The 26820-nt window shown below is 42.8% G+C and overlaps 1 protein-coding gene across 1 annotated transcript; it reads right to left on the bottom strand.

The window, feature by feature from the left end:
* Positions 1 to 1362: 1362 nt before the first annotated feature.
* On the bottom strand, positions 1363 to 21844 carry smad7 (SMAD family member 7). Its single transcript, XM_044096480.1, has 4 exons — positions 20365 to 21844; positions 18422 to 18475; positions 13177 to 13248; positions 1363 to 2292 (listed from the first exon to the last, which is right to left on the bottom strand). The coding sequence occupies exons 1-4, from the start codon at positions 20834 to 20836 to the stop codon at positions 1754 to 1756; spliced, it is 1137 nt and encodes a 378-aa protein (XP_043952415.1). The 5' UTR covers positions 20837 to 21844; the 3' UTR covers positions 1363 to 1753.
* Between the last annotated feature and the right edge of the window lie 4976 nt (positions 21845 to 26820).

The following is a 26820-nucleotide window of genomic DNA, read 5'->3' as shown; positions in this document are numbered from 1 at the left end:
TCCATCATGCTGACAGTTAAGCCTGTTGGTGTTAATGGTCTGATGCTGCTTCAAGACCTGGAAAACCTCCTGTAGTTGATGGAACCATAAACCATGCTGTCTACCAGAAAACCCTGGAGACTCAAAACTGTAAAAAAAGAGGTGAAGCTGCGGGGAGGCAGGTTTTACTAAGATGCTGTAGAACGACCTGAAACTTACTGGTTTTTTTGTATTAATTTAAGTTTTTTGTTTTTGTCTAATATCAAAATTTGTTTTTCTTTCGCATTTAGGAATGATAAATAAGAATGTTGCCGCCTTTATTTACAGTAGATTAGACATGAAATGGGCAGAGAGAGAAGAGGAAACAACGGGATGGGAATCAAACCCTGGTTGACTGCATCAAGGACATAAAGCCTCAATATATGTATATGGGATGGCTGCTCTATATCCAATGTACGCCACACGCCACCCTGTTTTCCTTTTTTAATAGCCGTCATCTGTAATAAATACCCAGAATTAATTAAATGTACAAATAATATTCTAAGACTCTAAATCGTTTGCTCTGTCCTTTTCAGCAGTCTCCCACGATGTGTTTTGAAAATTGCTTTCCAACTATTTCCAACAGAGCCAACAATGGGAAGCGGAATCTGGGTCTTGTGAATCTAGGGCTTGGAGACTGTGCGGGTAAAGCAGGCTTACAGTAGTAATCCTCTTCGCAGACACCCATCTGACTCTCAACAGGATGATGGCCAGACAGCCACACAAACACAGAATGTTTGTTAGAAGGAGATCTGTTTTGTCCTGTTTTCAGGGATCCGGGCGGTCACAAATAGGCCATCATGTTCCACCATTAAAATCTAGCACCATCCGTGATGTTTAAGTTGTAGTTTTCCAAGACTTCATTTGTTTATCTTCTCTCGAGGCGTGGCGCAGGATTCTTTGCTTGAAACATGCCATTCTCTTAAATCAGCCATTTAAACAAAGATGCTTCTCCAGGAAGCCAGACCCGCTGTTGACTTTATTGGTTCCTGAAATTGGTCATTAGTGCTTCCTGGCTGTGATGTCATGAGTCAGTTAATGACAGAGAGGAAGTGGGACATTCATCCCCAAATAACTCAGGAAAAACGAACAATTTTACTGAGCAGTAAGGAGCCTGAGGGAGTAGAGCTCGTGACAGGGTCTGACTCATCTTGACTTAGAGGAAAATGCTTTAAAGACCTGCAGCACAACATCAAAGTGTCCCAGGAGCACAAAGTTAAACTGATGCTGACTTTTCTTAGAACCCAAATGTTAACAAGTGGGATTCGATACGCTAATCCAGTACAGCTCAGAGAAGTTAAAACTAAAAGAATTGCCTCAATCCCCAAAAATAGACAAGACAAATATAATTATTTGTATTTGTTTTTTTTATTATTTTGGCATTTCTTTCGTTTTGTATTTATATTAAGCAAAGTGCATCTTCTTTTCTTCTCATCAACACATTGCACAATACATAAATAATGATGCATATAAAACGTCTTCATATTTACAATTAATAATATATTTATATATAACATAAAATACATTTTTTCGCTTCTTTTTAATTAAATCTCAGTCATTTATTAAACAAGTCCATCAGTATTTATACTTTTTTCTCACTTTCAAAATCCTTTTTTTTCTTTTCTTCTGAATTTGAACCTCTGGAACAAAAAAGAAAAAAAAAAGGAAAAAGTCTTTTTTTTTTCTGTGTGAGTGGTTGTTGAAGAGGTCAGCATGAAAAAGAGGAAGGCTCCTGCTATCGCGTGTTAAAGATGACTTCCAACCAACACGGGCAGCTGCTGATGAACTGTCTGGTGTAGCACTGTCCCCAACCCTTCACAAAGCTTATCTGCACCGTGAAGCCCGTGCGAGGCTGCTGCGTGAATTCGTGGTCGTTCGGCCTCTGCAGGCTGCACGCCTTGTCATAGTCAAAAGCTTTGATGGAGAATCCGGGGAACACCTTGTGCACGAGCAGCGTGCGCGAGTCCGGGTTGTCCAGTGTGGCCGACTTGATGAAGATGGGGTAGCAGCTGCGGTTGTACACCCACACCCCGTCTGGCTCGCGCGTCAGTTGGATGCCGTAGCCGATCTTGGCCCGCACCATCTGAACCAGTTGGGACTTGTTGTCCGAGCAAAGCTGTCCCAGGCAGAAACCGTTCCCTTGAGGTAGATCGTAGAAGATGTCCAGAGAGGACTCCTGGACCGAGTAGAGGCGTCCGACGCGTGTCTTCTCCTCCCAGTACGCCACCACGCACCAGTGGGCCGGTTCTCCTGACTCCTGCAACGCCAGGGAATCTGGAAGAGAGGAACAAAGATATGGAGACGCTTAGATCCAATAAAGAAATTGCAATAAATGTAAAACATCAGACAATGAAAATGTGCAGATCAAGGAGAAAAAGAGGGAAGAAGGAGAAAAAGATGACTTCATGAAAGATGTGATCAGATGTCATCTAAATCTGAGCAACAAAGCTGCTTAAACATTGCTGCAGCTGAACAGCCTCATCCTTATCCCCGTTTTGGGAAATGGAGAATTTGCTTTCGTCAAGAGCCAAAAACAGAGCTGTCATCCACAATTTCTGCCATGCAGGAAAACCATATTGGAATTCCTGGACCACAGACAAAAAAAATCAACTCGGAGACGCACTGCCAGGCAAGTTTCCACATGCAGTACAATATTTATCTAGGCATTAAATGCTTATCTTCTGTCTGGCTCGCTGTATTTTTGTAGCGACCCGGCCAACAATGTACTGACGTCAACCTCTTGTCCTAATTGTCTCTACAGCAACATACTTCGCCCCGCTGGAGGAAATGAAGAGTTTGAGCGACGGAGACATGGTAACTGATGTAGGGCTTTCACACAAACACATAAACCATGTTGGGTGGGCGTCAGAAGCAGGCCGTTAACTCCGTTGACAAGTGAGGCCTCGTGGGTCTGAAGTTTTCCCTGAGCGTAGAAAAGAAGTGTAGCACTGGCCGTGCTCCAGTTTCCAAAATCTATCCCCTTTCCCTTTAGAGCGCCTCCTGCACCGCCGCACTCTCCCTTCATATCTCTATTCCGCAGAAATCTGGCTTCCAGCGACTCCCAGTAAGAAAAGGGAGCCAGTCAGGCGCAAGGGAGATAGATTGAGACAGAGAGGGGGCGGGGTGGGGAGGAGAAGGAATACTTTTTACATATTTTGACTGTTACTTTTGCAACTTTGCTTCCTCTTTGGACATTTAAGTGTCTCTTGTGCCCTTTGGCGTTATCGCCTCACTCTCAAGTGTATAAATAACCATTCCTATAGGCCATTTCCCAAACATCAGGAAAGCTTGGAATGTGGGTATATATTTGGAGGAAAACCTGAACAGAGCCCCTCGACCTGGCCCCTTTCATCTAGCAGTAGCTGTGAATGCAACCGGTAATTTGGAAGGTCCCGTCTGGGACTAACTGCGACGCTAATGCGGCAGGATCTCTCCCGGCCCAGGCCGACTTATCCTGGCCTGTCATTAGCCTTCATTAGGAGGGGGGAAAAAAAAAAAAAGAGGAAGGGAAAAAGAAAACATTGGGAGAAGACAGACAGAAAAAGTCTAGGAGAAGCAAAGCGGGCCAGCAAAACTGAAAGTATGCCTTCCATAAAACAAGTGTTCTTTGAAGTTGCACTGAGCTGAGCCTCGGGGAATTTATCGTAAATCCATCCTGGTGGGGTGCTAAAGGAAACCAAGCACCCAGCTATCTACATTTGACTAAATGCAGGCAAAAAGGAGAATTTATCTTTCTGATAAAAGACAGGAAAGCATTTTATGTCTCCAGAAGATGCCAGACAGTCTCAAAATCCGGCATGTTTTACACATTACAGGAAGAGTCAAGGTTGATAAGGACAAGGACGCACAGGCCTGCTGGTGGAGCTCACCTGTGGGGCCCTGCTGTGTGCGTGTGTGTGTGTGTGTGTTATTGCTGAGGGAGACAGAGCTTGGCGTCATAGGTCATTAGAGCGGCTGCCTGTCTGAGCCTGTCATTGCAGCTCGAAAACACTCTGCTATTCAGGACTATTCTAAAGGCCCTGCCGTTTCCCCCGCCTCGTGGAGTAGCCTCTGAGAAACTTTAAACTCGTGGTGCGAGAAAACCACAGAGGAAAAGGGGGCAAGGGGAATCAAGGCAGGAGAGAAACAAACCACTGGTAGTTAAGAAGCAGAGGGTCACCGTGTAAATTTTTGTTTTGATATTTGATTAATATTTATGAGTCATTTCAGATTTTAAAGACTAATAATGTGCACATGGCTCCTTATATCTTAAAAACAACCCTGTTCGCATTTAAACTGCTACATGCTTCGCGCATTATTTTGTAGATGGACTTTCCCAGAGTGAGACTTTTTTTTACCCTTTGAGCTGACCTCCACAAAGAAAGTGAACTGACTGCTGTGGCTTCAGGTCAGTCTATCTCATGTGATCTGCAGTGCTCAGAGAGCCAGATATGTAGAGAAAGACCTGAAGAGAGCAGCTGAAATGATAGCTGTTAAAAATTATGATGATCAAAGCAAAAAAAACTGAGCTTTCAATGCTAGAGATTTTTTTTAACCATTGTCAGCTGGTAATAAATGAACAAAGTTAAGATGAGACAAAGTGATAATTAAATCATGTGTGAAAAAAAGAGCAGACAAGCTTATTGTTAGCCCAGCATTTCAGCTAACTCCAGAGAATCAAAATATTTCCAGCAGGAATAAGACAAAGCTCACTACAGTCAGTAGTTATAATTGTAGAGACAGATACAGAAACATCTTTAGAAACATAAAACTGTCTTGGCAGAAAATATCTGTTATCGTCATGAGACAATATCCAAACTCCTACTTTAAAGCTTTTGTTAGATATTAACAGGTATCAGACTGGGGGAAAAATTACAAGTCTGAATCTTATGGAGAAAATAAGTCAATATGCTGATTGTCTTATGTCTCTTTTACAAAAGAAACTGCAAACAGATTAAAAAATCCTTGTGTTTCAATATCCATGCCACCACATTTTAACAGAGACATCAGCAGATTTCTGTCGACGCTCAGATGTCTCCTGCAGGTAAACAAACCCAAACCCATTCAGTGAATCAGCCGGCGGGAAGGCGAGACAGCCAGACTCCTCTATCAGCGGGGTGCAGCCTCGCAAATAGTAATGTTCACAGCTTGTTCTGACAGCAGATGAGCTTACACCTCATGAGTTATGCTGCTGGACAAACATGCATGTATGAAAACACTCGCTAATTTTAGCGCCGTCACGTAAACTCATCTTAGTTTCCAAGTGCTTATTTAACTTGGGGTTTGTTTGTCATATATTTTTTTTATTTTTATATAATCATTGTATGTAAAGGGTGTCAAGCTCGTTGAGTTACAGCCTGACACCGTTTCAGATGTATCTCTCATAAGTGTGTGTCAGGTGAAGTCACTGTATGTGCCTGTTCATTAGCTCCAGGTCTTGAATATTCACTGTGGGCTCTGATTGTACATCTGTCTGCGTGTCCGGGTTCTGGATGTTTGCCTGTTGAAGCATTAGTCTGAGTTTCTGTCTGCCTCCCCACCTGCTCCCTTCTGCACTCTGGCCTCTAAGCTCCTCGTGTCTCGGGCTTCTCCTCCTCGCCAGAGATAAGCTGGCTAGCCGGCAGGCTGTGGCCATCTGTCACTCTAACCCTTTCTGTCCTCCTCCTGTCAGTTGTCTGCTGCTGCTGCTGTGTCCCATTCCCGTTTGTCCCATGGGGTCCACATGCAAACACCCAACCCCCGCACCTCCACATCTAACAAAGCCTTTTCCTGCCTCTTCACAACAAAGCAATCGTGCTCTCGAGTGATGATGCGTCCAGCTGTCCTAGTTAAAGCTAGTTTGTGCAATGGACAAAACAGCATTAAATGGACCAGACAACTAAGGTTTAAGAAACTTAAGAGTAAGAAAGCACTCAACTTCTTCCATCGTGTTGCTCCCACGGTTTATAGTTCATAGTGGTTTTAGATGCTTATGTAATTTTTCTGCAGACATCTCACCTACAGCTGCACACCGACATTAAGCTGGCTAAATGAAATCTATCACACATTTTAAAACGTTTAAAAGTCAGACAGACTCAATAGGAAATATTTCCAATCAGTGAGTCAGTTGTGGGCTACATCTATGTAAAGCAGCAGACTGCTGGCTGGCTAGCTGGCTAGCTGAGCATATAGTCCAAAATATTTTTAAGCTAATAGTTTGTTGTGCTTATGTTAATTAAAGAGCAGAATGACTAGAAAGTAAGATTTGCTACATAACAAGTTTGACAATTTCAACTAAACATTCAATAAATACTGTGCAACGTATGAAAACATTGCAAGCCTTTATGCGCACAAATGTCCTTATCACAAGTAGTTCTGTGACCTGTAAATAATGCATCACAGATATCCGACAACTGTAAATATTTATCAAACTGTCTATGAAGTTATGCCGTGCTGAATTTTCAGCATAAGCACCACAGAGTTAACTGGGTATCGACTCCCCTGTTTTAACGCGCTACAACTTTAATAAAGCAGACGCCAAGCTAACCGAGACAACTGGACTGAGCCAAAGGGGAAGAGAGGCAGGACGGCTGTGAAGGAGGGCGAGGACTCGCCGCACTTCTCCCAGGGACACAAACACAGTCTGGAAAGGTTAATCATTACCTCTGTCTGACTCCACACACACAGACACCCACCAGGTTGGTGCTATTCTTAGAAGTCAGCCGATTCACACACATTACACTCCGTCTCTCACACACGATTTTCAACCTTCGGTTCTGTACAGTTTCAATATGAGTAAATGGCGAGAAGGCGCCAAGAAGCGCCTCGCATCGATCCCTCAGAAATCTGCGGCTGTTTGGGCCTCTCTCGCCTCAGACGTGTAATGGCCCTGTCATCAGACACACTGGATGAAAACTGGAATGAGGAAGACATGAGGGAAACAGCTCGAGGCAAGGGGGAGGAAGGGCTCGTCACGGTGCCTTATTTTCTAAGTCAACACCCTCTCGCAAGCCGGGGGAAAGTCTATTCCAAAGGTCAAGGGTCAGCCTGGAGGCATTCCTTTTGTTCTTTCTGCCAGGCCGTATAAGTCCAGCGCCCCCAAAAGATGTGCATGCATGCGAGTTCACCTTCATCTGCACTCAAAGCTAAGCATCTCTCCATCATTGCAAACAAAACATGAAGTGTCATTGATTTCTCTCTTTTGGAGTTTTGGAGTCCCGACAACGCTTTGACAGCCAGATCGCAGCACCTCTAAGGACTGTGTGGCTCACTTCTTGTGCAGCCAGAAATTCAATGACAGGCAGCCACTCCAGAAGAAGAAAGGACAGCAGTTTTACTGTGCAGCACCAAGGAAAGTAGATTGTCCTCATCTCACATCAATGCAACACAACAGCAGCTTCACAAAATAAAGACCGTCTATCTTCAGCTGAGTATCAATGCCACTAAAGGATAATTAGTGGTGACACTTGTTAACGACAGCAAAAAATCCCAAGCAAAACTGTATCACCGTGCAAATGAACAGTTTCATAGTGAAGAGGAGCTCTAACTTTAACTCACTAAATGCATCAAACCCATCAAATAACAGCATCTACTTAAATGTACTCCTCTAAGTTTAATAAAACCCGTTAAAGGTAGTGTGCTTCGATGCATAAATGGAGAAAACCTTATAATTTCTTCATATTCTAGTGGATTCAAAACTACTTATTCTGTCTAAGACCCAGCAGCACATTGTCTTTAGCTTGTTATGGTTCTATATGTTGCATGCTGTTTTCCAACACCAAAGCTAATTATTGGTCTGGAAGATTGGCTGGAGTGGCTTTCTTAGCTAACAGACAGGAAGTGAAGCTTTAGGACAACAAGTAACTGAAGCTGCTAACTCCCTCCACCCCCCACCCCAATCTCAAGAACCGTAAATAAACCCTGATGGCAGGAAAACCACATAGGGGAGTGGCCCGGTTTGTCTATCTGCAGATCTGACTTCTTGCAGAAACACAGATAGAGGGAATGAGTTGCAGACACGCCATCTCGAACATGAGCCATCCGGCTGCGACGCCGGGGGGGGGGGGAGATAAGGAGATGAAACTGCAGGCATTTTCCTACTTGCTGTAAGTAGCTCAGTTTTTCTCAGGAGCTTCTCAAGTTTCTCATGGTCATTCAGAAATATGAAAAAAAAAAAAAAAAACTTGTGAACATTTTGTCCCTCCAGTCCCTAGACTGCATCTTCCACATGGCACCCAGAAGGTCCCAAAAGTTGTACGACAATGCTTTCCAATGGGACGTTTTCTTTCCTAATGCTGGACCTCTTTCCCATTCCTGTTGAGTTCTTAGTACAACACTTCATCAGGCTGACCCTTGCACGCTCACACATACACAACCACTCCCTGCAACCCAGATTTCCCAGGGTGACAGGACAAATAAACACAAGGTACTTTCATACACGGTGCCAGGCTGGCTAGAGTGTTGTCATGAGCTCACTTTTGCAGACACACAAGTCAGGAGACTTTCCACAAGATCGGTATCTAGGAGTAGCACTGTCACACACACTCGCACCCATACAAATATATATAGATAGATGGACAGACAAGATGAACAATTGCCTACACTGTTGTGGCTAAAAGACCGTGGGAACTAAAACAGAAAACAGACAACCAGCAGTTCCAGTTGGATGTGGCCTGAGCAGTGTTTTTATCTTATTTGTACTTATATATACCTCTCTATACCTCTAACTGTATACGGTTGTTCCAGCACTGAAAGAGATGCAGTTACTGACACACAAAGGCATTCCAGAGTATACAAAAGACAAACTGACTCCATGAATGAGCAGGCAGGAGGGTGGAGACACACACACAGGTTTTATGGGCATATGTCTCCACTTATTTCCATTTTTTTAATTCTCCATACAAGTGGTTTGAGTTCTCCTTTTCCACTGCCCCCTTCACACATTCATTCACCCCACCCCCCAGATATAGCTTCATACCTTAGGTAATGTCAAAGCCCACTCCCACAGAGTCACTGCGAACCAAAACAATGTTCATCTTGTCCTGGGCTTCCGTCCAGCTTTGGCTCAGAACCAGAGCTGCAGAGCCCTCCTGTCAACCGCTCTAAAGGTAATGTTTTTTACCGGCAAGCTCATCATCCCAAAGCATTTCAGGCAAAGGGAAAACACAAAATACATGCAGAGCAAAGCAAGACACAACTCTCCTCAATCCCACTCCATCATCCGCCGCCTTCTGCGTGCATGTTTTTCCGATTTGTGCAGCATAATGACACAGGGTGGGGAACAGAGGGCGGCCAAAACCAAAATTAAGTCCCTTGCCAAGAGGTTGGCTTGGCTGCCTCGCAAGGAGAGGAAGTGGGGAGTAATGAGAGATCCTGGCCCAGCACAGAGCGGCCCGGCTCTGCTTTGCTCAGCTCGCTGGCTATAACACGCATCCTCCAAATTACAGAGAACCGAGCAGAGCTGCCGGCCATCTCTCCCTCCACCCAAAGCCGCCATCTTCTCTGCCTCTTCATTCCCTTCTCTTAGTGTTCATACAAGAAAACTAACAAGAAATGGAAACTGAGTAGTACATTTTGGTGAAAACAGTCCTCATTTTCAAGAATGCATTTCTCCAGTCAGTTCCTCTCTTTCTGAAGCCCTGCCTTCCTCATTTCTGGTCGGTGTACCCCCAGTGTTTGTTTTCCATCAAGATGAGGCCTCGGCTGCCTCTCTGTCCGCTCGGCTTTTCCTCAAAGACATGAGGTCATATCCTGCGCGGCCCTTTCCTCTCCCTGCTAACCCAAACAAGGCAGGAATCCTCAGCAAGAGGAGGCACACTGAGGGTGCTCTGTTGCAAGCTTCCACTATTAATTTTCTTAAGTGTAAAAACCTCCTCGTGTGAAAATATTTGAAGAGAAAACCAGATATAGCCTTTTTTATTTAATGATCCATGGTGCCAGGACTAAATTTAATCTCTATCACAGCCCCTGATGAAGGTTACACTTCAAGCCAATTCACTGGATGACTAATTGACTGGCCAAGGGGCCGGGTGACTGTCTGTCGAGGTAGGCTGGCGGTATAAGAATACAACTTGGCCTAAATTTAACCTGCAGTGGGAGGAAGTGCCTGTGTGACAATCGGCCATGCGCCAGGGCTCGCACCGGGTCATTTTATCTCCTCGCCTGTGTGTGTGTGCGTGCGCGTGTGTGTGAGAGTGTACATGCCACCACTGTGCGACTGGATCCGGTTACACACAGGCACTCTGGGTCAGCCCCCAACGGCACCAGCAGGCATACCACTGACACTCAGATGCTACACTTTCAAGCATCTGGCACAAACAGAAGTCTACATTACTGCGCAACAGTGATTATCAAATAAAACACACACTTAAAGCAACTGATATTTGTATTACTTTAATCTAGATGGGCCTGAGTTTTTGATCTGCTGTTGTAGCTGCAAGTTCTTGAAATAAAAGAAATTGTAAATTTCTTGTCAAAGTCAAGTCTGTCTTGTGAAGCGCTATTCTTATAAGAGTGCTTTAAGACTAGCACCTCATCAACTCTTGTCACTCTTATTTTGAAGTCAGAAAGGAAATAGTACCTTTATAGATTTTGTTATTTTGTAGCAATGGTTGCAAATGAATTGAAATATAGGGAGATAAACAAGATGTCATCTTCCAGAACAGATAAGGAAGTTTGGATTTTCGTGCAAGTACAGTTGAATTCACGCGTTTAATTAATTCGTCATTCACCAATGAAGCCATGCCCAATATATTCACTTTGCAACAGATGCATGGATAATGTCTAAACTCTTGGACTATGAAATACACATTTTTGAGGCACATTTAGCTAAAACCACACATTTGAGATCACAAACAATTAAGTAAGGCAAGTTTTAGTTATATTATTGACTGAAAATATTCAATGTAACTTGCAAATACCTAAAAAATGTCAACCCAAGACAAAAGAAAATAAGAAATTTATGTATGGATACGATTTGTCCAAAATACCCCCATTTTAAATTTTCCCCAAAGGGGAAACTCTGTCACAAATACACTGATGAAGCCCCCACAGCAAAGGAAAAATAAAAGTCACAAGCTATACTGAGAGAAAGTTGTTGATTGGTCGCCGGTAGCCAAGAACAGCTTCACATGTGGATTTTTGGTTTTCTCAGAAAAAGTATTGTTAAGGACTGGTTTGTATATCATGCATTGTCTCTCTTTGTGGGTTGGGTATATTGTTTTGCCCCCGGGCTTTTATGAAACGACAGAAACGACATTATGCAGCAAACTCTACAGTGCTGTGACTGCTTCAATAAAGACTTATAGGAGAGATGTTAAAGCTCGACAGGCAACAAGAACGCCTTCTAAGCTGCTCATAACTAAGAGTTACTTAACACTCCCGAGATTCATAACCAACAGTCCAGCACCCTCTTAACCCTGACCTGATCTCCATTTCTCAATCCCTAATCTGATCTCCCAGCTCAATGCCTGGGTGAACCTATAAACCCCTGATCTAGGTCTTCGCCAAGATTGGTGGCCCTGACGCCCAGCTCCAGCCGTCCTCTCCTCTTCCCTTCCCCTCTGCTCTGTTCCAAGCCGATGACGTGGGCTAGTGAGGGGAGCTTTGGAGCCGCTAGTCTGGCAGGCAGCCTAGTTTGCATTTGTGCTTGTCGCTGTCACAGTTCACTTAACTCCTTCCATCCTGAGCAATCTAGTCTTTCCACTGAATGTAGAAACGGAGAAGAATTGATTTGTGTAAAGTCTGAATGAACTATGTCTTTGGAGGTGAGTTTGCTAGTTGTTCTAGCCCCTCTACTCAAAGAAATCAAGTTTATTATTGTAAAACAATGTAAAACGTAGCAAGTCTCTTGGTGATTTCCAGTATCCTTTAAGCCTCCCTCTCCACTCTGTGAATTTGTCTGAAGAAGAACATAAAAAGGGCAAAGTGAGTGAATTGGAAGGTCAGCAGCAGGGCCTCTGGGGGAGCCATGTTTCTTTTGTCAGGCCCCCAGAGGGAGGGAGCCAAGCGGGGAAAACAGGGAGGGTGAAAGAAGAGGCAGAGGAGGAATGGATTACACCCCCAATTCGTTTGGCTGGCAGCGGAAATCATGGGGGCAGAGAGCTTTGGCCATCACGCCTCAGCCTTTCTACCTCTCCCGCTCTCACTGAGGAGGCCCATTCACCAAAGACGCTGGCTGCCACGGCCATGTCCTCCTCGCCAGGAAGGAAAACAGGGGAGGAGGGGTGGCCGAAGAAGGGAAAACGAAGGGAGGGCGCCTGCTAAGCCTCCATTTCTTGGGTTTCACAGTTTGAACAGTGTATGAAATGTGTCTTTAGTTAACGCACAAAGGGAGGACTTTAGTGTCCATCCTGATGGTCTGGAGGAGGATGTGGGGTATGATTCTTGGATCTTCTGCTCCGACACACACAGGCAAGAAGGCTAAACCCTCCACCCCCAACCACCAAACAAAGGACAGGGGCGGGGGGAAACGGGCAGCGAACACCAACTGACATAAAACAGGCTTTAAAGGCTCTATAATGAAAACCATATGCGGCAAATGAAAGCAGAGAACAGCACTGGAGAGCAAACCCTCTCCCTCTCTCATGAGCATCATCGTATTCTGCAGCCTGTGGGTAAGGAAGGCGACTCTGCCAAGGGGGGGATTACAGGAAGGACTCTCATGGAGCCTGAAACATGTTCAGCATAAGAGTTGGAGGAAAGTAAGGTGCTCTGTGTCTACAGGAGAGTTACTCTCTGTCTACAAAGACACCCACTGTATCTGCAAACACAACGAAACAAACACTCAAATGTCGGTTTAAGACTGCTTTCCATTCCTCTCCTCAACAACACTACATGCACTGAACATATTCTTCTGCAAACAACAGCCTGGCGTGTTTGTCTTCCATTACAACATCACACAGAGAGCGATGGGAGAGGAGAAGGGAGAAGAGAGGAGCGTTGTTCAAAGAGCCAGAAGGGAAGAATTTATGTGGCTGTGGGAGAACTGCACCTCCCTCCTTCACTGGCTGTTTTATTACAGAGGGGAGCTGGGGCCCCCACAATCACCGCCTCATCATCGCAAGTATGGAGGGGAGATGATGTGTGTGTCGGGAGGAATGTGAAGCGGAGGGAAAAGAAAAACAGAGGAGGGAGATGATGAGGAGGAAGAGCAGAAGAATGGGTGATATAAAGGCGAGATGTATTGGTGGGAATATTTACCTGAAAGCCCCACAGGGGCCGAGTACGTAGTTCCCCCAGTCTCACTGGATGAAGGCCCAGAGTCTGGAGAATCTGATGGAAAGAGAGACTCTGAGTTAGTACTGAGCGTGTTCCTGTGTGTGATGGGAGACGGCAGCAAAGCAGCAGCTGTGAGGCCGTCAATCATTCGGGTGAAATCAATGCCTAATGAAGACGCTGACGATGAAGCTCACACCCTCTCTCACACACACACAGCAGAGAATTTCTTACACCCCTGATAATCCCCCCTATAATCCGGTGCTTTGGAAGGAATGTTAGCCCTGCTTCTTTACACAGACGAGCTGCTGAACCATAAAGGGTTAGATTCTTTCTGTCAACGACCGGGGTGAAAGCTCGAGTCTGGCTCTTTTATTCCCTGCTCAATAACAAAACGAGATGTTATGATATTCCACATCCCAATATTTCTCACCAAAGGTAAGAATGTCTCGTGAAATGAAGACCTTCTAGTTAAATACGTATGAGATAATATGGATACAGATATGATGAAGGTATAACCTTTGAGCTTAACACTCAGTTGAACCCATATTATAAACTCTTATTTTGAAGTAAAATAGGAAGTAGTTTTTCAGTTGCGCTGATAAACATTTCTGGTCAGGAGAACATGTGTTAAAAGCAATTTAAAAAAAGCACAATGACTTATTAATTTGGGTAACCTGTAAGAAGAAACTGAGAGAAATAAGTGAGTTCAAGCCCTGTGACAACAGCAGCTAACAATGCTAACATTAGCATCTGCTTTGTAGTTTCTTATCAGAACTAAAGTAAAAAGTAGCTTCATATTTTCAGTATCTGAAAACAAAAAAGGAATTGATTTAATCAAAGTTTTTTTTGTTTTTTTTAACCAGTCTGAAACGCCAGACAAGATGAATTTGAAAGTGCTGTGAGAATAGTTGCTACCAGTTAGCTGCTAATGTCATCAGAGTATCCTTTTGCCTTGTAGTTTCTATTAGCAGTAAAGTAAAGGATTATTTTATGTGCATCTGAACATCTCTTAGCACAACATGTAAAATACTTCAAACCAAACACTGTTCTACATCGAACAGGTTTGGTTTTTAAAATTTGTGTAGCCTTTACTCTACTTCTAAGAAAAAAAAATTAACTAAAATTGTAATTCAAGAACTACATATTCTGTTCTTGTTAGAGATGATTTTCTAACAGATTGTCATTTGTGAATGCTGAAAAAAATAGACACTTAAAATATCTAAAATATTAATAAAATGTCATCTGTTTTAAAATAGTTTCAGGCTATCATTTGAATAATATTATTAGAGCGTGCTGGGTTTAATACAACTAGAAAGCTTAAAGTAAGGGATAAACCTGTGTGTGTGGGCACCCTTTGAACACTCTACACAAACAGAACTTAGGTCCTGAAGGCAACCATGCATTTAAATCCTATTTAGGGAAAACTATCAGGCAGACCAGGGAGGTAAAAGTAGTCATTCTCTCCTCCTTTTTGAATGTTAAACCCCCCTCAAAGACCTGTAATGTGGACTAGTTCCAACACGACACATGAATGGAGCTTTAAGAGAAGAGCTGTGTACACCGACTAGAGCGAAACTCTGCTGGGAGCCGGCTAGTCGCTAGTAGCTGCACTAATTATACATTCCTATAGCTACACGTCATTCTGTCTATTCACCTAACATCCACTGAACACCAGCGTGACTTAATGATGACTTTTAAGTCAAATTGATCACAATAAGAACTTAGGTAGTAGGGTGTCCAATGTGCAGCTTCAGTGCATGATAAAAATGACTGAATTGAGGCACCGGACAGCAGTGACCACAGTGGTTCCACGGTGCAGTCCCTTGCAACATCCGGACAAGGCCTATACTGCTGCGGTCTCCCCAAAGAGATGCACGGAAACAGCCTGGGCCCGTCCTTTAATTCACTGCCAGCATGCCTTGCTCTGGACTCTCGGGCAGCAGTTCACCACTGACCACAGGGTGCAGAAAGGGGGGCATCAGAGGGAAGGAGCCAAACAGTGTGTGATTTATATTCCCCAGAGCTGAGACAAGGTACCATTTTATGTCCAGGCTCCTTTCATATTGACCGCTCCCGGAGAAGGACAGGCACCCTGACACACATAACCTCACTTCCTGCTCAGTGGATTTATAAAAGCAGCATCGTAAAATCCATTGCTCCTCCACTTCGTGCGAATATTTACATCCTATCGCCTTCTTAGAGCGAATATTCTGATTTTCTCAATACTGTGACAGTGTAACCCAAACTGATCTAAAGCAAACACTGCAATATTGGCGTAGAAAAATCACATTAACTCTCAGTAATGAAAAGGAGTTGATGACTGACAGAACAGCTTCCCGAGGCAATCTTTATATGATAAGCTGAGCTGTTCCACTGTCCAATTACCAAGTCCTTCAGCTTTTCTGGTCGATGCAGACACAGAGTGACAACTGAACATGCCCTGACTGAGTAAGGAAATAAAGCAGAAAGTAGTTGTTAAATATGGCTAAAAAGACATATTTTTAGCCATTTTTAAGTTTAGGTCTTAAACTTCAAAGCCCCAGATCAATAAGAAAGCAGGAACTTCCTTGCTCTCCTTAACCTTGCCGCCTACAGTTCAGTTCAACAATTCAAGTTCAGTCCGTTCTCTCCACGAGAGGAAACAGGGTGGTAACATGAGTTGTATAATCATTTCCTTTGTCTGCATCCCACTTGCATTTCCTATTTACCTTCTCATTTCCTTTCAGCACTGGAAAGTCTCCAGCTGAACTCAATACAGAGACGCGACGCCAGCTCTGCAGCCCGTCCCAGCCAATCAGCAGGGAGCCAAGCGTCAAGCAGACATCACTGCCAACATTTTAGATCAATTCTGCTTGTATTTAACATGCTGGAGCTGCTTTTTAAGTGCAATAATATTTACCAGAGCGGCGTGGAGACAGATGACAAAGACCGAGTGAAAGGAGCTATGGAGTGGGGGCAGGTGGGGGGTTGAATTACTGCAGCTGCAGTGGTGCAGCTGCAATGACTTCCTATTGTTTCCACTCACTGAAAGCCACTTTCTCCTCCGAGCCGGCCAGTCGGCTGACTGGTCACTGTTTAACTCGGAGCTCTTTCTGCACCAGTACACACCGAGATGGGTAATGAGTCAGAAAGCACGAGAGAGATGGGGATAATAAAAAAAAAAAAAAAAAAAGTGAGTCTGTTTACAGTCAGGGAAATCTTTCACATCACCTCCACCTCTTCAGTCTTTTCTAGTTGTAGGGTGAAATTTAAACTGACCTAATAGGTGATGACATAACGCAATAAGGAAAAGGGCAGAACAGCATGGGGCTGGTTGAGTTCACCATTTCGTATCTCAGTTCAGCGTTTGCTCTTGAGTTTTATCGGTCCATTATACAGAGCTCTGCCACAGAAAGTCAATTTGTTGGTAATTTTCTATAACCAACTCAGTTTATGTAAGGAAATTTGTTTATGTAATAATAATAATAATAATAATAATAATAATAATAATAATAGGTAGATCAAGCCTGGTCAAGGTATTTTGACTTGATCCGGGTTCATATTTTAAAGTTCAATCTGCCTTGGCAGCCATGTTGGAAACTGAACTTTAGGCAACTCAAAGTCCTCAGATGTTCCCTGTAAAGATTCAGACTGCAAGTTGTTAAAAATCATCTACTGGGTACAGTTACATTACACTGTTATAAACTTTGATAATATCAAAATTCATGTATATTGTCATTTAATTGTAGATTTTTAAAAATGCACAGGGTACATGGATTTTAGTGCACTATTTTGTGGTTATTTTTTCATTTGGGGTTGGGTAATTACATTATCAGAATGCAAGAAAGAAATTGTGATAAAAATAGTGATTTGTCTTGATAAATAAATGATAACTGTTGTGGTCTGCATACCCCCAAAGTGGACAGTATTGCGGGAATTGGCCGTCATAATTTCCAACTGTTGGTTCTATGACAGCATCAATGAACATTAATATATTTAAAACTATAATTGACTGTATTTATCATGTGCTGTTGGAAGTTAGCACTCATCAATGTAACTATAGTGCTGAGGTAGCGTTGTTTCTTTAAGCGGTATTTTGTTTGTGGGGCTCTGACAAAAGGCAGTCATAGATACAATTCCCAAAACACTGAAAAATTTCACAATACCTTTAACCATCAGTTTTATTGCAAATAATTTCACAAAACATCCACAATATATGTTCATTTTGCCTATCCCTAATTGAGATACAGATGAAAGTGACATTAAAAGTTGTTGGGGTTTTTTTGTTTGTTTTGGCAGTAAATGTGTCACTGCCTACAGTCAGAGAACAAAACCCAGTAACAATCAATCAATTAATCAATAAATATTCCCCTCATGGAATATACAGCTGAATGAAACAGTCCAAACAGCAAAACTAATAATCTCACCCATATATTGGTGTTTTCAAACAGCAATTACTGGTTATGGGTTTCAATAATTACTCCTGCATGCAGAAGTGAATATTCTGGGTTGACTCCTGTGAAATATGTCTGATTACAAACCCCGATCAAACCATAATACAGTTGAGTGACCTCTTTCTGGTGAATATTCAGCACAGCCATAGCTACACTTCCTTACATTAAGCTGTGAATCGATGACATACAGCACTTTTAAATCATCACTTGTCAAGGCAGGTACAAAATGACTGATGGTGCAAAACGCCCCGAGGAAGACGGCTTCCTGAGATTTCCCTGGTCAAAATAGTCAAACTGCAAAATGGTGAAATGATGAGCATACTCAAAAGTTCACCCCCAAAATTACAGTACGCCCACAGAAGTAGGTCAGCGATACCCCCAGCCACACACACAGACTACATTCTGTAGATTTTTCTCTGTGATAAAGGCCGCCGGGCTCCAAAGATGCTGCTGCCCTGTCTGCATCTCACAACAGATAGATGAGGGCACAAACAAACCATCTCACACTCAGACATACCCACCGCCCTTGCTGACGTGCCACTCAGTCTATAGCTGATATCTCAGCTTTGTATTGCCTTGCCCTGGCTGCCAGCCATGCTGGAATAGGCCAGCCAGCCAGGCGTGCCACTCCACTGCTATCATAAATCACAACATAACGTGGAGTCATTTCGTCTCACACACACACACACACACAGCAGAAGCATACTAAATGAAGGTGTTATATAAATCCAGACAAAAACACAACACCTACATATGTACATTTTAAGATTTGCATGCCTTGGAAAAAAGCTCACCTGGTGGTTTAAGATAATCCATGGGATAGCGGGAATATGGAGGAGGAGGAGACTCTGTGTGGAGGAGAGAAAAAAACAGAGAGAGATTTAAACTTTGAGATAAGAGTTGTCATTCTTCAGCCAGAGGAAAAAAAAAAGAGAGAAGATTTGTGTCTGTCAGCTCCGCCTGAAGAGGCAGGCAGTGAGGCCGGCCGGGCGGCTATTGCCTTTCATTGGCAGGCAGATAAACAGGGGGCCGCCTGGCGCCAGAAGGGCCACTATCAGCGTCTAGGACAAACTGAGATACGGGCCTCTTTTGGCCCGGGACGCCAAGCAAGCACACACACATACAGAGAGAGGGAGCGAAAGAAAGAAAGAGAGGGGGCTGGAAACTTCACTGTGGAAAGACTGGAGTCCTCGCTGAGGCACTCTGCACTTTGGAAATGCCAATTATGAAATGTTCAGATAGCAGTCAGGCTGTTTGTTTGGAAAGCAGGGCTTAGATGAAACCCAAAATGTTATTTTATCATTATTATTATTATCATTATTTAATGAGCAGCCATAAAATGTTTTTTTTTATTAGGAGGTCAAAGAATTTGAAAACGCACCATTAAATATTAAATGTTTCCACAGCAAATAACAGACTTGAGACTTAATAAAGCTCCCAACAGAAAGAAAAAAGCAGTGGTGCCTCCAGAATGGGGAGGGGTGCGAGGCCTGTCCAGATAGTTTCAAATGTACATCATCTTATTTTTTCTACATGAAAATGAAAGACTGAAAGAAAGAAATTAATGAATTCTTTCTTTCAGCCACAAATTCTTTCAGTTACAAATTCACCCAATTTGTAACTCGACATTAGCATTTCACCTCTTTCTACACCTAAGCTACTGTCCGCCTTTTTACTTTTCTTTAACTTCATAAATTATGGAAAGAGGTAGTCATGAAAAAGCTAAAATCTAATGTATAATGTAGCTTAGCCATAAACTATTAATCTATAGTGTTGGAAATCAACCTAGGATTGAACATTACCATCTGCAGCCGCGATGAAAGCTAATTTCTGGCTAAAGCTAAGATTGTCCTAGATGGAGTAACAAGTCCCCAGTTGGGTACATAAACAGTTACGTATCCACACTCTGGTAGTTGCCAAGAAGATGAATATTAAATGACTTTGCTATCACCTTCTTGGTGTTACCGCAACAACCGCCTTTCCATCAACCCGGAATTATACTGCATGCGTCTCCGCTCCGCTGCTCACTTCGCAGGCGGAGTGGAGTCGCTCCAGACCACCGTGATTAAAGCATGGACATCAGTGCGTGAGAAATTGCCAGCAGACTTCTAAGCCAAAGTTGGCAACTTCTGTGAGTTTGTTAAAATTCAAATAACTGAGCACAACGCTACATTACATCATCAACATTAATGAGGCCCCCTTCATGTTTGACAATTTCTAAACAAATCCGACTTATACTTCAGTATGTTATGTTTAGTTTTTTTTCCTCTTCATGATGCATTTTGATTGATGCAACTTATACTCCAGAGAGACTTGTAGCCTGGAAAATATGATATTTGTATTTCATCCTACTTTCACTCATTATAGTTCCATTCTGGCCAGTTAATTCTTATAAAAATAGTTCCAAGCAACCCTATGTTGGCCTCCTTCTATATTAAAGCCTTCTAAAAATCTGTCATGGCTTTTAGTTTAGGTTTGCCACCCTAAAATAAATACAATAAATTAATTAATTGGTCCCCCTAATCAGACCGCCCCTTTTTTGAAACTTTATGGAGTCGCCCCTGTGAAAAAGGACCTCTTGGCACGTACGTAGGTCGACTTTGACCTTATGGAAACTCGAAACCCCTCGCCCTGGAGAGGTGATGTCATCTGATTTAGGACAATTTATCAATAACTCGTAGCCAGCACATCTCCTTCTAATAATTTTGACAAGAACTTTTAAAATAATTCAACTCACCAAGTTCACACAGCCTGCTCATGTGGTGCGGGTTGCAGCAAACTAGGTCCGGGTTGATTTTCCCGTAGGATTCACAGCAAGACAGCCTCTTCAGCTCCGAGGAATGCCTGAGGTCCGGCCACCTGAACACTTTGTAGAGCAGCATGGGGAGAGAGTAAGACTGCTGACCCACTTTGGCGTCCACTTTGCTGGGCAGGAGCAAGCAGGGGCTCCGGGCGCCCCCCTTTGACTCCACCGCCTGCAAGAGCACCTCCAACTGTTTTTCCTTGATCTTCTTCAGCACCGAGTGGGTCAGCGCCTTTAGTTCAGCCTCCGACCCGGCGTCGTTGGACTTGGCCACCTTCGCCGCTTTGCCCATGCAGCAGCCCCCCGAGGAGCCATGCGTCCCTCTGTCCGCCTCCCCGTCGCCCTCCACGGGCGCACGGCTCCTCCAGAGTCGCCGGACGAGCCCCGATCGTTTGGTCCTAAACATGCGGGACGAGAAGAGGGTTTCCCGGCTAAAAAACGAGCATGGTGTCCGCAAATCATGAAGATTCCGGGATCCGAGTCCAGGCAGTGACAAGCAGCCTGAGAGGATACGGTGGAAAAGCTGGGAGCTGGATGAGCGGAGGAAGTCTGTAGCATGCGCCAGTCTCCGTCGCCTTCTCCTGCAGACTTAGATAAGCGGAAAAACAGTCAAGGGGCTTTCACGGGACAGTCAGCTTGTCCCCCAGGAATAAATCACCATCACCTCCACTGTCTAGCAGCTTAGAAACCTTTGCAACCCAGCTGTGAGTAGCCCAGATCTGCAGTACTGGTCCCTTTAAAAAAAAAAAAAGAAAGAAAGAAAGAAAAAAAAGAGAAAACACTCTCCTTGCAGATTTTCACTGTCAGAAATGTATATCAGTGTACACTGGATGCTGCTGTGGACCAGGTAACCTGGGGCCTAATTATCCCATGAAAACCCAAGCGGTCCGCTGCATCTTCGGGAGTATTAATCCACAAAATCCCTGATCCCGGCGCTTACAGTGGCGCTCTCCGCCGATGGCGTCTGCTGTCCGGAGAGGAGCCAGGGAACAAATCCACGTCTGAAGCTCTCTCTCTCACAACCGAGTAGAGTTGGAAAGCCACGCAGGAAGCGAGAGAGAGAATGAGAGAGAGAGAGCGGGAGAGAGAGACCACCTCAGTTCGCGTCCACGCAGCGAGTCTGAGAACCTATTTTAGCAAACCGAATCCCTGTCGGGTCAAATATAATCCAGCCTCGTTTTTTTTTCTCCCCTCGCACGAAGTTTCCGTGGGCCGAGTGTGTAGTAGAAATGGAGCCGACAAAGCGTCGCTCTGCAGGGCTGCTGCTGGTGTTGGTGGAGGGGGATTGTAAAGGGTTCTCTGTGTGTGTGTGCCTGTAAATGAGGCGGATGGTTTGGGTGCCCTTCCTCCAGTCTCCAGTGCGCATTGACGCGCCCGGTCACGTGTGCGTCTAGACACCCTGTCGCTTAAAAGAAATGTGATTGTGTTGCGCAAACAACAGATCAAGTAGAGCCTGCGGCGCGCACACGCACACAAGCGCGCGCACATACACAAACACACAAGAAGAAAAGTTCAATATATATTTTTAAAAGTTTTAAAAAGTTAAAAGTTTAGAAAAAAGTTGATAAAAAGGCCATTTTTTCTTAAAATTTTAAGTAGATGGAAAAGAGGGATAATTCTGGAACATTTTCTGAGCTAACAGCAGAAATACTATTTAAGAATTGAACTTATTAGATGCAATTATTTGAATTGAATAAGCAGTTTTCCTTCAGTTGATGCAGTTAAAATGTTTAATAAGAGTGTGTCGTGAGGAGTCATGATGATTATGAAGGATAGTCTATGTTAAGTATTTGCCTCGACAGTGAAGACGGCAAAAGATAAAAAATTAAAATTAATGGGTTATACGGGTAAAGTTATATTTCAAAGGCAAAGAACATGTGCCTGTCAGCCTAAACTCAGGGTAAAAACTAGACCATACTGTTGGATCCTAGCCCTAGAAGAGAGCACGCTGCTGCCCCCTTCTGGTCATTTAAATTTCAAGTGGTACAAATATGAGTTTACTGTCCTTTATTGTCAATCACATTAAAATAAATCCTTTCTAATAACGGATATTGTTACCAACTCTGCTTCAAACCTCTGCTATATATTTTTGTTGTTGTTGTCGTTGTTTTAGTTGGGCTGTTTGTTCCATAAAAATCTTCAACAAACCTCTGAAACCTTCACAGAGCAGCTGGATTTATACTTGTGGGCACAATTTCCTAATTAAGCGAAGAAAACTGGATGCGCTTAATTTTATTTAGGGGTACCCAGGTACAGTGAACTGACTCTAAATGCACGCTGCATTTTTCATACATTATATTTTAATATAACTTATTTCCTTTTCCTATCTCTGCGGAATTATGCATCACTTGGTGTTTGTCACCTAAAGATACCCTTCCGTGGCCGTGGAGGTACGTCGAGATGTATGGGAAAGAATTCAAGATAATCTGAAATAACATTGGTCTACAGTCCACGCGTGTCTGTCCTCCACAGAGGTCCCCCGCAGACATCAGTCCGGGGAGGAGGAGGTGCACTCAGCAGTATGCTAATGTGAAAGAGTTGCTGGAGGGCATTTAGGGTGGTGGGGGGCTGATGATGATGATGACGATGATGATGGTGGTCGGGATGTGCTGGATTGGGGGTTGGGGGTCGTGGAAGGGTTTTGAGTTAGTCCATTCCGGCTTTACACCCCCCTCCTCCCCAACTGGCGCCGAGCAGAAGGAGCGACGCAGCAGCGTTTTAACTGGAGTCTGGAAACAATCAGATGAGGGACGGAGTGTGTGTGTGTGTGTGTGTGTGTGTGTGGGGGGGGGGGGGGGGGGGGGTCTATCAGAGGGACTTGTGGAAGTGACTGGCTGCCACAGTCATATATGGTTCCCTCCCCTACCCTCACATCTCCTCTTTCCCTTCCTTTTGTGAGCGCATGAGACCGTTTTCCAGACTCCAGGAAGTAGCCAGTTTTATCTAACCCTTTTCCATCTCAGCCCGGCTCAGGAGTCTGTCTGCAGTCTAGCCCGAAGAGGGCGTGGGGGACTGGGGGGAGAGAGAGAGAGAGACAGAGAGAGAGAGAGAGAGAGAGAGAGAAACCACTTCCATGTTAAATCCGGCATACACTCTTGACGCGCAGATCCAATCACTTTACACTGAGGCATCACGGACATAAAATACCACGCACATATCAGTGTACAACTCACTGTCTTATTTTCATCATAAATATGATGAAATATGATAAATAAATATGATGAAAATAAGACAACTTTAATTAAAAGGATAGAAGATGATTATTTTCTTATTTTCGTTTTGCGCGTTTAAATGATGCATTTGAAAAGTTTTTAATGGAGTGTGGAATTATAATACAACTCGCAGCTTTATACTTTTTACTATTATTATTATTATTATTATTATTATTATTATTATTATTATTATTATTATTATTATTATTATTATTATTTACAAAATAACAATTTTAAAGATTTGCTCCATAATAAGATTGATTCTGGTTACATTTTTAGCCCAATTTCTGGCCATAATTGGTGGAGTTCACTTAGGTTTTCAGGCTTTCTGTCAGGCTTTGGGCTTCAAAGCAATGTTTACTCAGTTTAAACAAGGGAGACCCTTCATTATTCTGCTTTATCCATTTGACCCTGATTCAGACTTGTTGATGCTTGCCTTAAATTTGCAGCTTTTCACAATAACAGGATCAGGCTTAATAAAGTTCAGTTGTGTTGCCACAATCACAAGATGAATGTTTGTTCCATTACAAGCATGGCAGTAGCAGCATCGAGCTGTGGGATTATTATTATTATTATTATTATTATTATTATTATTATTATTATTATTATTATTATTATTATTATTATTATTATTATTATTATTATTATTAATCAATGGTACAGGTGCATTGAGAAATTAGAATAGAATAAATATCAATTATTTTAGATGTTGCAAACTCGGTGTGCTAATAGTGATCCCAAACACAAATCAAGACCTGTTTTGGACTGGATAAACCAGTGTGACATTAAGATACTGGAATGACCCTAAACTTAACCATACTGAAAAATTAAGCAACATAATGAAATTCTGTGGTAGGAAGCCAACCATTTCAAATAAACTCAAACAATTCTCCATCCAAACCCATGCCAGAAGCTACAAAAAACATGTTTGTTTTCTCTTTAGTTTGCCAACTGACTTTTAACCAAATGTTTGTTGAGATGTATGAATACTTTTCAGTGTGTATGTATAACTTTGATCTAGCTAGGTTGGTTATGATAAAATACACAAGAAATGTACCCACTTCCAGTTTAGAAAAAAAATCCTTGAATTTTCACATTTTCAATTAGTCAAGCCCTAAAGATAACTGTTTTATGAGGATACTCCAGTGTAAGAACCTTGAAAATATCATCTTATTAATTTGACACATTTCCTTTCAAAATAAAGTTCCTCTTTTAAAAAAAAAATAAAATCTTGAATGAAGTTGATAAAATGTAAGATATCATCAGTTATGTTTGATTAGCTTGTTTGTTCCCAGTAAACCTCAAGCAAGGCTGTGGCAGACATCAGCTCTGAATTCAGCACATATGTGCTCTTATGTCTCCTCCTCTAACAGAAAAATGTAAATTTGCAGAATGCTTGAATGAGCTTTTTAAATCTATTAAATTGACCCGAAGAACTAATTGTATCGAGAGCATGCAGTGGGGTAAAAAGCATTACACAGGAAAAGAGACAATTAGTATTCTAGATAGTAGTTCTGGCCTTTACAAAAAAATTTACTAATACACTTCACTGCTTCCATACAAGGGCTCATGCATGTGAAATTGAGTTTTACTGCATTAACCGCTGTTTCCAAATAGGATAAAGGTCATCCATAGGGAATGAATTTCTACAAAGATAAATATGATGAAAATAAGACAACTTTAATTAAAAGGATAGAAGATGATTATTTTCTTTTCTTTTTTTTATATCGTTTGCACATCTGATAACTTGTAAGGAAAGAGCAAAAAAACGCCCACTCCGGTAAATGTCAGCGCATAATTAAAAAAGAAAAGAAAAATCCTGGGGTTAAAGGCAAGAAGCTGAATTTGTCTCTTTTCATTGTGTAGGGAAAAAGTGTCATCCATTTGTCAACAACTCCACTGGGAAATCTACAGTTGTACACAGTATGAGAAAACCTAAATGTCACAGTGCGCAATCTCTACAAGAGACTTCACTGCTGTGGGAGGCAAAAGAAAAAACTGCAAGATTGACATTTAGTAGTGTAAAAACCTACAATTAATTAAACAGCTGTTTAAAAAATAGGGGTGGAGGCAACGAAACACAACATAAAAACATAGGCAATAAAAACACAACATTAGAAAATACACAGAAAACATCAATTTCAAGTGAGCCAACAGCATGTCCAGAGTGGACTTCAGCTCTTTGCCAGAGCTTTGATTTGCTACATTTTTACTCAAACCTGGGGACAAAACTGGTATGGAAAATACTCAAAGTACAGTAAAGAAACTAAGAATTTGACAACACACAACATAATAGCAGTGGCGCAGTTGGTAGCACTGTTGCCTTGCAACAAGAAGGTCCTGGGTTCGATTCCCGGCCGGGGATCTTTCTGCATGGAGTTTGCATGTTCTCCCTGTGCATGCGTGGGTTCTCTCCGGGTTCTCCGGCTTCCTCCCACAGTCCAAAAACATGACTGTCAGGTTAATTGGTCTCTCTAAATTCTCCCTAGGTGTGTGTGTGTGAATGGTTGTTTGTCTTGTATGTCTTTGTGTTGCCCTGCGACAGACTGGCGACCTGTCCAGGGTGTACCCCGCCTCTCGCCCGGGACGCAGCTGGAGATAGGCACCAGCAACCCTCCCGACCCCATTTAGGGAAGAAGGGTGTTAAGAAAATGGATGGATGGGATGGACAACATAATAGCCTCTAGAAGTTAAAAAAAGTGGAGTACTCAACTTCCTAGCCCTAAAGTATGTGCAGACATATTGAATTTGGAGGTCAGAATTGGCAGAAAAACTCAAGTCTTGCAGTTTACCCTCCAGTTGCATTTCTCCATTTTGATCATTGCATTTAAAATCCAGAGATAAAATATGTAGAAACATGTCACTATCATCTTGTAGTGTTAAATATGTCCAACCTGGTCACAAAACACAACACCTAGCAAATCCAACGCAGCTAACCTTAGTGTGACGTCATTTCCAGATCCAAGATATCCGAGGTACACGTAGCAGAGCATGGGTTAGTTATCACTGTTCAATGTCCATCTAGCACATTATCTACACAGCCAAATATCATGAAATGTGAAGAATTAACAACTAGGAGGAAGAATGCTTAAAACTCTTAAGTTGATCTAGTTTAATTAGCTGCAAATCCGACTGTTGACCTTGGAGGGCTAGTTATAGTTAAGAAAATCTTCTACTT

This window comes from Gambusia affinis, linkage group LG17, assembly GCF_019740435.1.
Source record: "Gambusia affinis linkage group LG17, SWU_Gaff_1.0, whole genome shotgun sequence".
Classification (NCBI taxonomy): domain Eukaryota; kingdom Metazoa; phylum Chordata; class Actinopteri; order Cyprinodontiformes; family Poeciliidae; genus Gambusia; species Gambusia affinis.
This window is presented reverse-complemented; position numbering and strand designations above follow the sequence as displayed.

Coding starts and splice junctions, on each gene's coding strand:
- smad7 (XM_044096480.1), bottom strand. CDS start 20,836: ATGTTTAGGACCAAACGATCGGGGCTCGTCCGGCGACTCTGGAGGAGC. Junction 18,476..20,364: donor GAGCAGGCTGTGTGAACTTG/GTGAGTTGAATT, acceptor TCCTCCACACAG/AGTCTCCTCCTCCTCCATAT. Junction 13,249..18,421: donor GGATTATCTTAAACCACCAG/GTGAGCTTTTTT, acceptor TCTTTCCATCAG/ATTCTCCAGACTCTGGGCCT.